This window comes from Platichthys flesus, chromosome 6 (genome assembly GCF_949316205.1).
Source record: "Platichthys flesus chromosome 6, fPlaFle2.1, whole genome shotgun sequence".
Taxonomy (NCBI): Eukaryota; Metazoa; Chordata; class Actinopteri; order Pleuronectiformes; family Pleuronectidae; genus Platichthys; species Platichthys flesus.
Genome location: NC_084950.1, coordinates 19,164,360 through 19,181,355, shown reverse-complemented (window position 1 = coordinate 19,181,355; position 16,996 = coordinate 19,164,360). Strand labels below are relative to the sequence as shown.

At 39.1% G+C, this 16,996-nt stretch overlaps 1 protein-coding gene across 5 annotated transcripts; it reads right to left on the bottom strand.

Annotated features, from left to right (window-relative positions):
- Positions 1 to 631: 631 nt before the first annotated feature.
- parvb (parvin, beta) lies at positions 632 to 16,187 on the bottom strand. 5 transcript variants are annotated; one of them, XM_062389964.1, is made up of 13 exons: positions 15,977 to 16,187; positions 8,537 to 8,626; positions 8,068 to 8,138; positions 7,860 to 7,962; positions 5,651 to 5,791; positions 5,034 to 5,149; positions 4,612 to 4,670; positions 4,454 to 4,473; positions 4,055 to 4,116; positions 3,848 to 3,916; positions 3,542 to 3,643; positions 3,358 to 3,430; positions 632 to 1,109 (listed from the first exon to the last, which is right to left on the bottom strand). In XM_062389964.1, the coding sequence occupies exons 1-13, from the start codon at positions 16,092 to 16,094 to the stop codon at positions 1,033 to 1,035; spliced, it is 1,101 nt and encodes a 366-aa protein (XP_062245948.1). In that variant the 5' UTR covers positions 16,095 to 16,187; the 3' UTR covers positions 632 to 1,032. The 5 variants fall into 5 exon arrangements, with proteins under 5 accessions (XP_062245948.1, XP_062245952.1, XP_062245951.1 ...); XM_062389968.1 differs by lacking the exon at positions 15,977 to 16,187 and adding an exon at positions 15,644 to 15,773; XM_062389967.1 differs by lacking the exon at positions 15,977 to 16,187 and adding an exon at positions 15,427 to 15,473.
- Between the last annotated feature and the right edge of the window lie 809 nt (positions 16,188 to 16,996).

Sequence of the window (16,996 nt, the reverse complement as noted above, 5' to 3'; positions counted from 1 at the left end):
TGGTTCATTTTTGTATTTCTTGCAGCCATTTTGGCTCTTATATGTTGTACAGCCAAGCTCCCAGCAGATAACTCCTATATTGTGGACCATGGGAGGGACACAACAAGAGTCTGACCCCCTGCTGTTTGGAGTGAAACAGGTGTTTGATGACAGAGGGATGGTGTCTGTCTCATTCTCGGTCTGTCTATCAATTGTATGCGTTGAAGTCAACTCTGTGATTTCCCATCTTGCAGCTCTGCAGGACGGCAAAGACAATGTTTCAAAAATATGACATGGCTTATTTTTCAATCTACTCAATGGATTACCACAAAACTGGGTAGAATTGGATGTGGATTTCAGAGAAGAATTTTGTTGTGGATTAGGATCAGGAGGCGGATCCAGGAATTTTCTTTTCCTTCTGTAACATTGTGAGATGCTGGGCATGATGAGGGCGTTTTTAGAAATTCCCCACAGATATATCGCAGCTTGGTTGAATTAAAGGGGAACGCTGGACATCGGTGGAGTTAAATGCTCTACTTTCTTTAATGTATTCACATTGTCATGTTTGTGTAACTGTTGCTTAGCCCACACTTTGTCCTGTCCCACTGTTCAAAGAGACTACAGAGGTGCTGTCAATAACTGAATACGCATATTTCGCAAAATGCGAACCATTCTTTTAATATTCATACAAAGCTTTTTTAGATAATATATAATATATAACAACATTTTTACCTTCCTTAAATAATCTGAAAGATATGCAACCGAGTTTCTACATGCTGCCCTCGTATATTTTTTACACACATGTACATTTCTACCTGTGAAAGCTGCGTACTGAAATGCAGGGATAAAGGCTGCACAGTTTCCTGTGTGGCACTTAAGGACAGAAGAAAAATTCTGACATTTAGGGAAGATATAAAACATTCAGAGCCCTTCTCAGGCAGCTCCCCCGTGTCTTTTTAAGTCACACATAAAGACCTTCAGTCACCGTCGGCCTTTAACATTTAACATCGGCACAGTGTTCAGAGTCGTATCAACAGGCAGCAGCGGACGAGTTCACTCAGAGTTCTTGTAGTTGGTGAACAGGTTGTAGAGAACTCTGAGGGTGGACTTGAGGTTCAGGTTGACAACATCTGTAAAACAGAAATTGAGACAAAGCAGAGATCATTGGAGTGTGCCAAACCTGAACTGCTTGGGGGAGTTTCAGAATATTTAGACCTTTGACATGAAAAAAACTGGATCCCTGGCGGAAAGAGAAACTGAGACTCAGGAGAAAAATATTATTTTAAATACAAAGTAGCCCCCGCCGTGATTTCTGTTGGAGGACTTTCCATCAAAGTGCAATTTATAACTTTGAAAATGAATTGAAGCTCAAATTAGCTCCAAAGAAATGATGTATTACTTCTCACCAGTAGAGACTCAAAGGCATGAAAACACTTTGTTCCCTCTCAGTACCATGGTGTTCTACATAAGTGCTTGTTGCTCATTGTAATCTCTCATTACGACCAGGTCTATTTAAAGGGATTCCAGCCAGACACCATTTGTTATAACAGTGCCACTGCATCAACATCTAAACTAACGTGGCCTAATCTCCTTATCTTGTGCATTCCCCTGTTAGCCCGGCTGACACTTTTGATATCATTAATTGCTCTCTGCTCTCATTTATAATGAGGGTGCACAGGCACACAAACCCACGGCTGATCACAAACACATAGACTCTACTGGAAGAGCAGCTATGAAGTGAAAAGCTGGAATGTTTTGACTTACTGCAAAAACCCGGAATACTTAAGTCCCAGATCTGCAATGCTTTTTAAATGACTTTGAAGCGGGAAGCGGGTCGTCTTAATCTCTTAAGATGATATAGTGTCAGTATAATGACATGGAAAAATATATAAATAAATAAAGAATAAAAAGAATAGGAATTTTTTAATATAAAGGCAAACGTTAATATAAGTTAATACAAACCACGGGACGGTGAATATGGAGCAATATGTCACATGGCAAAGCAGAACCAAATGTAAATGCGGATGTTTTAAAAGACAAATACAGGTTAAGAGTTAAGTAGTATATAAAATGTGAAGTATCTGTGCTAATTATACAAGTACATACAGTTAAAAGGGTAATATACTGGTCAATATACTCGGTAATACCGGGGTCTTCAACGTGTTAGAGGCCAAGGACCCCCAAAGTGGTGGAGAGATGGAGCAGGGACCCCCTACTATATATATTGTTTAAATTGTGTTTTAAATTAAACTGGGCCTAGTGCCATATATAAACATAGCTACCCTGTTATTGTGCATTCAATACTAAGCTATTCAAATATAACATGGGTTCATATATTCATGGTTTTATTTTAAACATACATGTAGAAGAGACAGTGAATCCTCAAGCCATCTGTTGATGGCACACACACTCCCACATTAGTGAGAAGTCGGACCCTGATGGGCAGCCCACAACTTATCTAACCTTGGACGGATGGAGGTTGTCAGGCAGAGGGTCAAATCAGCCTCTCAATATGTAAGATGCATGTTAATGTGTATTTAAAGACATTTAAATTCTTGGAAAATAAATCAAAAAATATAAAAAATATAAAAATTGTCTAATCAACCAAACATTTCACGACCCCCCTGCAGTACCTCCGCGGACCCCCTAGGGGTCGCGGACCCCCTGTTGAAGAACTCTGCGGTAATAAATAGAATTCAATATAAAGGCTTAACTGTAGTGTAGACGATTAATGTCTCTAAACTGAAGTTTGCAGTAATTATACTGAATTTTGGAATTTCTCTTTAAACTACCCAACAAATAAATCAGATTTTAAATCTAAAATGTCACTATAGAATTCTGTGGATTAAAGTAAAAGGCCAAATTGGAGCATGTCCCTGAAGTGGCATACTGATTACAGCTTGACAGGTTCATTTGTTGAAGTGTGTGAAATCATACATCCTGAAGATTTGAGTCATTTTCAGTGAGTGTGAAAACACTTCGTACTCTACAAGGACCATGCAGATGATGAAGGGTTGATTACTATAAGGTGCAAGTCTCTGAAAGACAGGGGGAAACACTGACTGTTTTTTTGTCAAAGTATTACAACATGAAGCCACGTATTTCAATTCTTCTCTCTTCAACAGTGCACAACCTGGACAACACAGTGGAGCTGAAGGCTGTCTAACCTCAGCACCCTCCTTCCGGTGTTAGAGTTTAAAGATAAAGCAAGGTTTCCATCTACTGGACAAACTTCAGAAAGACAATTACATCAACCATTCATTGCATTTCTCTCAGTACAAGTCAGACACGTGCTCTCATTCAGTCTCCAAGAAAATTTTTGTTTTTATGTATTATATCTGTTCTTGTAATGATGTGATATATCTCATAGTAAATTACCTTCTGGTCTGGCTTTGGGTTTCTTCAGGCCTCCGTCCTGCATCAGCTCAAAGGCAAATGCCACATTGTGAACCTGAGGGGAAACAAAGCTGAAGATGAATACACCCTCAATTTCATATACCATCATATTGATTAAAATCTTACAATTTATCAAAGTGGTTTCCCTTGTTGAGGCTGAACTCACCTTCTGTTCAAAGCTCTCAGGGGTGAGGAAGAAGTTGAACAGAGGGACAAAGTAGTCTTCCAGCAACCCCATCAGCAGTATGAGGTACACTCCATCAGCAAACTGGACACACACACACACAAAGCATATACATACACTGATGACACTGCATAGATCAGATTTGGATATGAATATAAAATATATTAGATATTTTAAATATATTTAAAATCTGAAAAATGTAAATGAAGGGAAGGAGATAAAATAAGGACCTGTTACAGACTGGATCGCCTAGTTAGAATTCTTCAGCTAACCCATTAGATCTCCTACCTGAGATTCCAGCTCAGTCACTTCCAGGTTCAGCTTGTTCAGGTGCTTGTTCACAAAGGTGATGAGCGACTGTTAGAAAGACGGCGAGAATATTAATACCCTTTTTTTCTTTAAGTATAACTATAAAATCTCACATTTCAAGTGGTTATTGAAATGTAATTATCATGTTAATCCTTTATCGTGCAAAGTAGGACGTTTTTTATTTACCGTTTTGACAACGTTGAGCTTGTCAGGTGCATGATCCAACAAGGTGTCAAACGCATCCCTCTCTGTTGTAGAGAAGCGAGGATTCAAAGATATTAGATATGTAAATTAATATTTATAAAAAGATCTGCTTTTTGTAAATATAAGTCTACAGGCAGCAGGCAGCTAATTCAGCTTAGCAAAAAGACACAGCGAAAACAACACCGAAGCATAAAAACTGCAAAGTTTGGTTTCAATCAAGGGCTTACAGATTTACTGAAATGAGTTGGTCTAAAAAGAAAGCAGAAGTTTTTATTTCCAATGATGTTGAACTATTACTTTGAGTAGTGAAACGTTACGAATAAAGGGACACTTCTATAAAACGATATCATGAAACAGATCATGTCTGAGGCTAGCACTCACCGAATCTTCCCATCATCATTCTGAAACAGAAAGAGACAGATTTTAAAATCATTTCCCAGGCTGTGTGCACCATTCAGCAGCCGCCTCACACTTCATATTTACACATTAATAACTGTGAAAACAGGGTCCCATGTACAGGAAACTGCATCAGCTCTTACTCTGTGGTGCTCGTCAGCTCTTTGGTCACTAGAGCAGTTTGCAGGATGCCCTCTCGTTTCTGCTCAGATCAAAAGGGACAGGAGAGAAAGACTCAAGCTGTTGATGCAGATTCTGATAATCTCACATACAGATAAGACAAAGAGGACCAACAAAAAAGATGACAGACTTATTTGATTTAGTATGTGATTTAATGATGTCAAAATTGGTATTTGCAATTCTGTAAATGCTTCTATGTCTAATTATAATTTACGGCTATATTTCCTGTTATCGGTCTCATGTTATTCAAGCTGCTTATCTTCACAGCGAATAGCCAGAACCCTCTTCATATTGTTCCTATTTTAATGAGTGAGGCTTTTCTGGTGAAATCAAGGTTGAATAAAATGAATAAAAACATCTGTCCGAGGGGGACAGGCCACTTTACCTTGACAACCACCACCTGTACGGAGACGTGCTCGGGCAGCCTGATGGGGGCCAGGAAGTGCATCGCGAGGGCCACCAGCAGATAGACGATAGCCACCAGGTTCTTTGAGTGGACCGCTGGAACCGTAAAATCACACCGTCAGCTCTGTAGCACAAATAGCTGACATCATGTGGAGGGGAGTTTTTTTTTATGTGAAAGGTAACAGCTTGTGTTTTTTAAGATAGAAAATAATTAAAAGAGCTACAAAAAAAGTAACTAATGAAGGACAGATTCATACAAGTCTAGCATCAGCTCCTGTAGGAAAATTCTGATGTTTGTAGAGTTATTCATAACTCATGCTATATGGCTCCTGATTATAAATCACCATGGGATGCAAATAAAGAGTCAGTAATGTGATAAAGGGATATTACAGATAAAGTTCAGGATACTATGGAATATGGAGGAGTCTAATATTTTGAAGCTTGATCCATGCTTCAAATCAAGACATTTCATCCTCTGATGCTTCAATTCAGATTATTCTTTCATTAATCTGTCTCTTGTAATTTCACCAATGTCAAAGACTTGTCATTCTAACTTTCACCTAAACAGCACACGACTGAGGTTAGGGTTAAACTCACAGTCCACACTCCACTCGCTGGTCCAGCCATGAGGCCTCAGCAGTTCGTTCACGGCCTCCAGAACCGTCTGCAGCTTCTGCTTCTGGCCGATCTCCGACTGGGTCACCTCGGCCACGTTCAGCTTCCTGCCCGACAACTTCTCTGTGAACGAGGGGAGAGGTCGAGATGCAATAAGTCAAACCCAGAGGCGAACACAATTCATCAATAACTGCAGATATTATCATGCAGCATTACTTTTTTGAACGCCACTAAATGTGAGAAATGCTTGTGAATAAAAACAAAAAATAGTCTGAATCGGGAAGCAAATGCTTAGAAGATATTTCGAGGGGAGTCATAAAAGACCAAAGTCACATCAAAAGTACCTTGAACCAAAATAAATGACAGAACAAATTGGTCCTTTGTCCTGCCTGCAACATGCATAGATCTTCAAGACAACAGCTCTTGCTCTAAGCAGAAATAAGAGGCTTATCTCAACTGTGTGGGTTCAAGTTTTTTTTTTTTTTGTTTTTTTTTAAAGGCAGCAGCAACACCAGCACTGATTAAAAAACAGAAATCCAGACTGGGCACTGATGCCACACAGTGAGATTACATAAGGTACAAACGTGCTAAAGGAGTGTGAAAACAAAAAAGGGGGCTTTAAGGGAAGTGCAAGAAATCGCACAGTACTTTCTAAAATGTGTCCTGCTTTGTGTTTTAATTGTTGGAGTTGACACTTCTGAAACAAATGCAATCAGTCCTATTAAGTCAGTCCTAGTTCATATGTGTTAGCCTCTTAAAGATTTCAGGGCCTGGACACAATATGCACCAAAGCAGTCAGGAGCAGCGAGGATCATTTAATGTGGAGTAAACCGGTTGAAAGAGGAAAAAGGCAGGAAGATGCAAACAGACACAACAGCTCTAAAGATACTGTGGAAGATGAGGGGACAGAAGCATGAGGAAACACTGAGGAGCTGAACAGACGAAGAGGAGAGGGAACATGGAGACTAAATATACAAGATGATAGGACACGGGCAAAAAGCCTGAAGGAGGCACAGAGGAAGTAATATAAGGAAGTTAAATAATGACAGACACACAAAGCAAGTGAAATTAAAACAACAGATAATAAAAGTCCAAAAAGGCACAGAGGACAATAAGTGAGAGAACAAATACTTAAGAAATCATCTGTATCTTTGAGATAAACATAATATGAAGAGGGAGTTTGTTTGAGTTTTCTTTTTGATGACATATACATTTTAATTCATGGTGGAGAAATAATAGAATCTGAATGTTTAACGTATGAAATGCAAAAAGGAGCAATAAGAAACAAACCAAAGAACACAGAGTTGTGATACTTGTGTTACATATAGATTTTAAAGTGTCAATCTACTACAATCTACTATTAATGTTTTTTTTTATTGCTTTTACAATTTAAATGATATCTACTTTTTATTAACTTGGTAGATATTTTGTCGAGTCTACTGCAAAACATGAGACACTGTAGGTGTCACCAACAAATGAAGCTAAACATATGAACTTTTCAGCCTGCTGTGACACGTAACCAACAGAAGGGGGAGCCTGTCACAAACCATTGATGGTGAAGCAGCACATTGGGAAATACACGTGTATCACCGTGGACACTGGATCAAAGAATATTGCTGCTGATATAAGAATATTTACATTCTTGTGTATTATGTTGTGTTCATGGACCATTATATTGTGTTTTCCATTTATATGTTTCAGAATGAAATACAAAACTATTTTAACTGAATATGATAAAATGTAGGAAGGAACGTTTGTTTACTGTGAAGTACGTTGATCTGTATCAAGCAGGAGTTTGATATTAGGACATCTTAAAGTGACGATCATGACAAGAAGTTCAGAAAAATATAAACCACAGCAAGTTTAATTATAATTCAAGACAACACTGTATACTTCTGTTTAATGTCCACACTACGCTTTTAGGAAATACAATGTTTTCATCATGGACCTTTGTCAGGCAACAAACGCACAGTATGAAAGAACATATTATTAATCAATTAAACAATGAATTATTGATTGTGTAACTGTCTCTGTTATTTGTGATTCGACTCTTGGTGGGATGGTCCAGCTTGTTGCTCTGCTGAAAATCAATCTGTCTGCAGGTTTGTATTTCCCCTTACCTAAATAGTTTACAGTCTGGTGCATGGCACATTGATGGCCAACAGAAGCTGTATGAATGAAATGTCCTCACCAAATAACTTCTGCAGCACTTGTCCATCGTAGCAGTCCTCCTCCAGGTCTTTGACTATGATCCTGTCTTCCTCCAACTCACTGTTGATCCAGTCGATCAGGACCTGGAAACATGTCAAAATGCAGTGAGGCCTCCTCCTCAAATTACACATTATATTATTTATTGCTCTGATTATGCAGAAGAGGGATCATGATGTTTGTGCGACCACCTTCAGTAGATCTTTAAATTTAAGATTGTCCCTCGATGTTGGGTCCAACATGATCCTCTCAGCGTTTTCCTCTGATGGAGACAATGTGAGAGAAAATGAGTCAGTGTGAAACTCAGATTTCCTTGTTAATCCATATTTAGATAGTGAGAGAAAATCTGTAGCCATAGAACCAGTAACTGTTAACAACGTGTCAACAATAGTTCACATGGTGACGGACGACGTCCCCACCCACTTTCATTTCCTGCTCCGGTGTTGTCACTGTCTTCATTAGTCAACATGTTGCCTTCATATTTCCCTGTGACCTCACTCACCTCTGACAGTCAGCTCACAAACACAGTTTTGATAAGTGCAAAATATCAGAGACAGCAGCTCGAGAGCATTGCAATGTCCAGTCATGATTTAAGAAAAAGTATTTTACTCAATCAGGTAATAATAATGTTAAGCACTTGTGCTAAATGTGTGTATATACCCAGCAGTGTGTCCTCTGGATGGATCTCGGTCCCTGTGGGAAGCATTGGAGCGTTGATGGCATTCTTGCCCTCCTCGTGGAGGTCGCTCACTGGACAGACAAAAACACAAAAAACAAGAACCTTTCAGGAAACAGTTGTGCAACAAATTCAATAAAAAACAAATCAGCAGCAAAACATAGATGTTTGGATTTTTCTTTTTAATTCTGTCTCTAGTGTTTCCTCATTGGTATATTTGGGAGCTGGGCAGGTGTGCATGGGCAGCTGGGCTGGCTTGTTTTTGCTGGGGATGTTTCGCCTCTTTTCCAGGAATACCTGTAGGTAGTTAAATATACAACCCACAGAGGTTTATGCCCCTGCTTGTTTGGCGAAAACTGGGGAGACCCCTTGTAAGGGAGCTGGGGCGTCTCAGAGGGGCGCGGCTGGGTCCAGTTGCCTATGGGCACTTGTACAAGTCCTGAAGATTGATGAGACAACATTTTCTCAGTTTAATTGTTTTTATTTGCTCTATTAAGCCTTTGCTTTGCTTTGTGTGTGCGTGTGTGTGTGTGTGAACTTGATGGAGGTTGTTTTTATGTGTAGCACTTTGTGTTAAACTTTGGTTGTATGAAAAGTACAACATAAATAAACTCTTATTAATTATGAAATCAGTTATTTGTCTTGCAGATAAATTAAATGAAAAAAGAAAAAAATAGAAAAGCGAAAGCTTCTCAGTGTCACAACTGCACAAAAAAGAGTGGGGGGGTTTCAGCTTTTACTCACTCTTCCCTTATAGACGCAATGATGAGTCAATTTGAGCAAATGAGGTTGAGATTAGATTAACTATAGTTAATCAAACTTTTTACTTTTTTTCTTTCGAAATGTTCTACTAGTTAATGCTTCTGCTCAATTTAGTTGCAGAGGTCAACAAAATTATGTTTTATTACTGTACTATTGCGATAATTAACTTTGCAAATTGAGATTTTTTTAATTGAAATATTATGTTATTTTTAAAACATCTAGAACTAAAGTTAGAATTGGCCACAATCCCCAGAAGATATTGTATGTGGTTAAAGCTCTTGCATAAGTCAAAACTATTATATCCTGTATGACACTGATAGGGTCATTCTGCCTTTTCACTTATAGACTTAAAAGCATTTAGCTGATAATTACATCGATCGAGGAGGTTCTGTTTTCATTGCCGTCTGTCGGCCTGTCTCTGACAGCAGGACTACCTAAAGACTCCTGAAGAGACTTCCATTCACTTCATGGAGGGGTGGGGTATGACTCAAGGAAATCTCGTCAAATTTTGGGCAAATGTCAGGAATTCTTTTTCCCGTCTTTAACATGTGGAGTTAGGGCGTTAGCCTTGTTGGGGGAATGTGCTCTTCAAGTTGTGCCACTATAGTAACACATTCATTGAGCCTTTACTTTAAGTTAAATTTGTATCTTATTTTTGTATTTGTTGTCCTTGTTTAGTGGAAAACTTTCATTGAACAACAATCTTTTGTTCACGGCCTCTCCACTGAAACAAAAGACAACATGTAGGTAATTTTAATAGACTCTTTAAAATTTAATTTAAACTTTTCTATCTCATACTTAATTCTGAAAAATATGAGCTGAGATATATTCTCAACATTTTATTGACCAAGGTGGAATTAGTTAATTTTATATTTAAGAGTTTGGTCCATCTACTGCAGCATTTTAGAATAATAGGAAACTCTAAGACGACTGCAGTGGTGGATAAGCTTATCAAGCTGTGTGTTGCTTCTGAGCTGCTGCCAGAGCCGTCAGACTCACACGTCTGTCACTTCCTCACTTCTCCAGCCTGTGAACCTCTTTCCTCTCTGCAGACTGGATCCCAGCACATAGTGTCCAAACATCTGAGCATGTATCTTGTAAATTAACAGTAATATTTGTTATTTTTCAGTACCACCCTACGATACGCTGACTTATCACTACCCACACACTAAAACATCCTTAGAAGCCGGACTTAGTCTGAAACTGGGCCATTAACTCTGATTAAAAACGAGACGAGAAACCGAAAGTCCATTTCTGCTGAGATGCTTTCACTTCTGACTGGAGAGACACTCCTGGGATTTCAAGGCTTTCTCCCCCTTAATGGCCATGTTGCTTTTATCATCCACCGTTTCAATTTTGTAAGTCCTCCAAAAGGCTGCAGCACAATCAATACTCTCAAATCGGTCATTGACCCTGCTATTTATAAGGTGGAGATGCAAGGGTTGAAAAAAGCTGCACTTACTTCAAATTAAAACGTATAGAAATCAATGTTTTCTAGTTGAGTATAAAATGAAAGAGGGTCTAGAACAGTGTGTTTATGTACAATCAAGACTTCAAAGCCTGTACAGAGAGACGTCCCCACAGAGTTATTATCTGATTCAGGCTTCTGGTACGAGCTGGGAGCAGACCCGAGCCCTGGTCCTCACATCAGATCAGCAGTTAGCTTTGTAATTACAGAGCCATTTCATCATAATTGTGCTGCTTCCTGCCTCTGTGTACATCTGACTGGATTACTGCTGCTTTGCACTGAGCTGGACCGAGCATCAATCACATACTAAAAGGAAAATCTGTTAAAATGGCAAATATATTTAAATCACCAATAGATGCAGAAAAATGTGGAAATTATATTTATTTCAATCACCTGCAGAGATGTTCAACAGCTATCCTCGTAAAAAAAAACTAATTCAATTCTAAAAAGTACTAATTTTCCCTGACAGTGGACACAACTTGTTGACCTCTCACAACTCTCATAACAACACGTTTTTAAGGTAACAGATCCTACTTCCTAATTTCCACATCCAAGTTCCTCAAATCCAAGCATTCTGAAAAAAACACATTACCTTGTTTCTTTCTCTTGGTCCCACACAGCAGCCCCGCCATGTCTCTACCATAAACCTGCGGGTTCCCCCCCGATGGCAGCGAGCAAAGGTAGAAAGTAAGGTGTCTGTATGTTCAGCGTGAGCGTGAGTGTGTGAATCTCAGTAGGTTGGGGCTGAACAGTAGCAGGGGCGTCATCACGTGTTTATTTCTGTCACAGCCCTCCACCCCACCTCTGCGGTCCAGTTACCAGAGATGCAGGGAGGTTTGTGTTGGTCGTAAGTGTGTGTGTGTGTGTGTGTGTGTGTGTGTGTTGGTGTGTGTGTGATAGGAAGAAGATGTCCCTCAGAACACAAGGCACTGAACTCCACTGCAACGCAGCAGGAACCTCTGGGCAGTCGACACAGGACAGATGACACAGGTAGTATCGACTAGATATCCACTATGTGTGTTTTGACTGCAGCATAAAAAGTACTGCCACACACACAAAAAAAAGAGAGAACCTACTTATTTCAATGACAAACTCTTTCAGCGAGCCTTTCACGTGTTCTGCTTCAGCCGATGACCAATCACGCTGCTGCTGTACTCCTGTTAACAAACGCGCACTAAAGCCTGCAGCCGAGAACATTTATCTTATGTCAGCCTCGCTGCATTAATTCAAGCAAAAAGCTCCTCAGCGGTTTTTACAAATCTTAATGTAAAAGTACACAGTGATTAATGTAGGAGATAAGGATGATTCTTTTTTATTTTTTGCTTTATAGAAAATTGGCTCTAAACTTAATCAGCCAGCATCATAAACAACAGAGTATATCGACGTGGTCTCCTTTAGTTCCACTGCTCCCCAGGGTGTGTGTGTGTGTGTGTGGGGGGGGGGGGGGGCAATGGGGGGATATAAATAATGCTGCAGTATGGAGGAGACAGACTGGACCTTAAATATAGCCACGGTTATTTACACCAACAGAGGCACCAGTGAGTAACAGCCGCCAGGAGATGACAGTGTCGCTGAGTCTTTTCCACATGGGGCCTTCAGCAGATATTATACATTAGAGAACACCATCTGACCTATAACACCCAATGTTCATTACTTGTCATATTAAGTTAATGCTGTGCTACTGCTGTTTCTGTTCAAGCTAAAAAAATATGGATTTTTATGGGTTAAGAGTTTGTGATATATTTTTCAAAACATTGGGAATGATTCCAAAGATTTCATTATCAAACTCTTATGACAAAGAAATGTGATTAAGGCTTGACTTTTTTTTTACAGTTTAATCATAAACTCTATTATAGACAGCTATAAATAAAAAGAAAAGACAATTTGAACACACTCAAATTAAGAAAATAAACTACTTTTTAATGTCAAATGTAAATCAACACATTTTCTGCATTGATTATTCTATCAAATAAGAGTTTTCATATCTATGCATATCTATGATTTGTATCTAGCAACCCATAAATCCCAGGATCTGCTGTCTAATCTAGACATACGCCACCTATTGCCCTGGAGGAGAGATTCCTCACCTCTGTTGCTCTTCCCCATTTCTTCCCTTATTGAAAACTATAGAAAACCAAGTGCACGACATCATGGCAAAGAATTTAGCTGCGTTTATGTTACGTCATTTCATTCCTAGGTCTTCCTACCAGTATCCTTATAGTTTCAACAGCAAATCCCCCTTATACAGGACAATGGCTGCAACGACCTGATCCAACACAAGAGTACAACCCACCAAACCCAGATATAAGTAAACACTCCAATATTTCTCCCCAACAGCAAGTGAAGAGACAGCATAAATCCAGAGAAGACAGGAATATGAGAACACAGCTGCTGTAGCACATGAATATTTAAACATTACAAGACCATTTAAAAAGTAAAGCTATCACTAATTCTCGTGGGGACCATATTTACCTTCCTGTCAGTCTAAAACATCTTCCTGTGGAAAGCATCTTGAAATGATTCCTTTAAAAAAAACTAGATTGAAGTTTTTGTTGATGATTCAAATCAAGAGTTAAAGGATAGAGGAAGTTGAACCTTGTTCAGACTAAAAGAATTTTTTTGCAATAATACTGATTGAGTCATTTAAACTATCTTCTGATAATCATAGATTTTTACTTAAAAACATAACACGAACAAACATTTGTGATAATAGTCTTTCAAATTTTGCAACATTTGTCTTGAATTGTGACACTGGACAGAGCTGAGTGAAATAAATAGTTCACTGCTGAGAAACTCAAACACATCTGTTGTTATTCTGGACCATGATCTAAACATATTGTGAAACTCATATTAATAAGCTCAGCTAGTTTATTGCGGACACTCTAATAAAATAAAACTGACAAGACCCAATTTTTTTGGTTTCTCTTACACCCTCTCGATATCTGTACATTTACTAGATAATAGATGATAATAACATTACTGTCAAGTTAATATCATTTACAAGCTATCTGGAAATGTTATTGTATGTATTAGTTTGAAGACGTTTTTACAGCAAGTTCAATTCTTTAATCACCAGTACCAATTAAGAGCTGAAAAAGATAAAATATTCAAATTATACTATCTTGGTCAAGTTCAAAGTATGAACAATACATTCATTTATATGTGTATTGTACAAAAAAAATGTCATAGACTAAAAAGTCAAATTTTGTCAAATTTGTACAAAAACACTAAAACAGGAATAAACAGGATGGAAAAAGCATAAGAGACGACTTACTCGTATCAGAATCCATCATGGAACTTGTGTTCTATCCACACTATGATAATATTGGGAGGCTGTGACCTGAGATTCGTCCTCAAAGTCCTTAACAAGCAAGACCCTGCCTCTTGGCTTCACTTCACTGTTATTGTTATTTTTACAGCCCTGGACTGCAGAGAGACTTGTCAGAGAGACGCACACTTCCTTTAGTTTATCACAATCTACAGAGACAGACACACAAACCAGGCCTCCAACTTCAGGAACTGTCTTTTATATCTCACAGAAAAAACCTTTTCTATCCAAAACCAGGGTCAGAGGAGGGTTTGACTTTGCACTTCCATAAATATGTGGCTGCTTGAACTGTTAATGATTATTCAGCAAAAGTGAAGCAGCTTTTCTGGTGGCAACTCATCCCTGCTGGGTGTGTTCCCTAAAGATTATGAAGTACCACACCCAGAACTAACAGAAACCACAACAGCAGCAGTGAGGCAACAAGCAGCATCCCCCCCCCCCCCCCCCACCCCCACCAATCATCACCTACAGCTCTGACTTTGAACCATAAGGAGGCAAAACAAAGGTCTTTCATCAAACTTTTTTTTGCGGCAATAAAATGCTCACTGTGAGGGGGGGAGGGGGGATTACTAGGATTGACGTTTTAATGTAGCAATTAAATATCAATATCAATATTAAAACAAAAACAAGTGCAGTGTTTCCCTTAAATGTCTTTAATATTTGACAAAAAAATCATTATCATTCCTCATATTATTACACCCTGTTTGGAAAGTATTATGTTAATCAGTGCTACAGCTAATTATTGTTATTGTCATATCGCACATTTTTTGTCCTCTTAATCAATGAGTTTATAAAATAAAGAAAAATGCCCATATTGCCAAGGAACAATCTGCCTTTGTGACCAACCAAAAGTCTACAATACAAACATATATTTAAAGGTTCAGTGTGCAGAATTTAGTAGTATCTGTGGTGAAGTAGCGTGTTGGAGTCATTCGTCATGAATGATTACTAATCTATAATTTATACCATATTGTTGCAGTACTTTATTGAGGCATTATGATGAGGTCGGGTGCATCATTTAATACATATCTACCCAGAATTGGGAAGATTCTATTAAACAGGCTTCTGAGTGTGAGCACAGTAAAGCCACAACACATGTTCTGTACTTCATTTTCTAGACAATTCCCCCAAAACAAACATATATTCAATCATGTTTTCTCTGTTTAAGATATGTCAAGAAGTCCAAAATGTGGACTTTAATGAGGCTCCCAAACATTAGAAAGAAACTCCTGCTGGTGGTCCTGCTTTAATGGTGATGACAAACACAAGGCTGTGAAAACACACACACACACAGACAAACACACACCCACACTGACTTGTTAAACCCTGCAGCTGTCCAGACAGTGAGAGGCATGTGTGAGGGGCAGAAAATAGCAGTTTGGGCAACAACTGTTGAGACAAGAGGACTCAGTGAGTTTGTGTGTAGACCACAGAATAAAGTCAGAGGTGTAATCCTCTTTCACTTCTATCTGCTTCATAACCTCACATTCCTGTCACCGCTCACTGACCCTGGCCTCTATTTCTGTTTCTTACCTCATGGTGAATGACCGTGGAGCCGCTGGCAGCCTTTGTCCCTACTCTCACACAAACACTGGGACATCAAGATCACAATGCCCATCGTGCTTCATGATTTACTGACAGTAACGAGCCAGGTTATGTTTAATGGGGGAGCACTTTGAATTGGAGTGCTGTGAAATCGCTGAATATCGCAGGGACGTCCCACAGCAGGAGAACACTTCACCTCATCATGTTGCTGCAGCAGCACCATGGACAGAAACACACACATACACACACACTCTCTCACACACAAGGGGCTTTCATCATCACAGTATCAATAATAAACAAAAAGCATTAAGTGTGACTCACCCTCTTTAGATTTCTTCTTACGCCCCAGGGTTCCTCCTAATTTACCGAGGAAAGAAGATTCCTCCTTCTTCAGTTTGGCGGACTGTGGGTTCGCAGCTGTGGTCGGAGTCCCAGACATCTTCTTCTTCTTCCAGGGGGTGCTCTGTCAAGAGTGTGTGTGTGTGTGTGTGTGTGTGTGTGTGTGTGTGTCACTCCTCTTCTCTGTGATGCATTCAGGATCCAATCACAGCGAAGGCACACACAGACACGGGCTGAGGAGAGCAGCGCTGCTCAATGACTCACATGTTCACTTCATCTGCTTCTTTCACTGAAGGATCACACCACAGCGCCACCTCACGGCAGGGTGAGGAACAGCATTCACAAGGTTTCCCATATAAAACTGTAGGGTCACTCAACAGGGTCAATTCCAAGTCAACAGGCTACTTGTGAACAGATTTTTATCTGAATCTGAACCAAAGGGCACGCACTCAAATATCAGCCTCCTAAACACCAAGATCCACGAATCATTATTTCAGAAATCAAAAAAAACAAAATGATCATCTGCACCAAAATATACAGCGTTCTCCCTCGGGTCATGCCCCACCCCTTCCCAGAATTCATGAAATCAGTTGAGTACTTTTAACATAATCCTGCCAACTATCTAACACATACAGATCAAAACATAACCTTTTGGCATGTAAGTAATCAAAACTACTTTTATTTAGTTTTAAAGCCAGTGGTGGACTGAAAACAAGTATATCTACTCAGTTACTACACAGTAGACCTGGTATTTTCATGTTATGATGTTATGACTTTACGCTTCTGCTCCACTTCACTTCATATGGAAATGTTGTCGTTTTCTTCAAATAGTAGTTAACAGTTTATTTTCAGATCCAGACTAATGCACAAAGTAACTGATCAGTTCACAAAGCATCTCTGATTGTTGTAAAGTCTTTAAAACGGTAATTTCACTTTTAGGAAAAAAAGTTGAGTTGAAGGTCCACATATATTTAGAGCATCAAATATCATGGTCCAGAACGT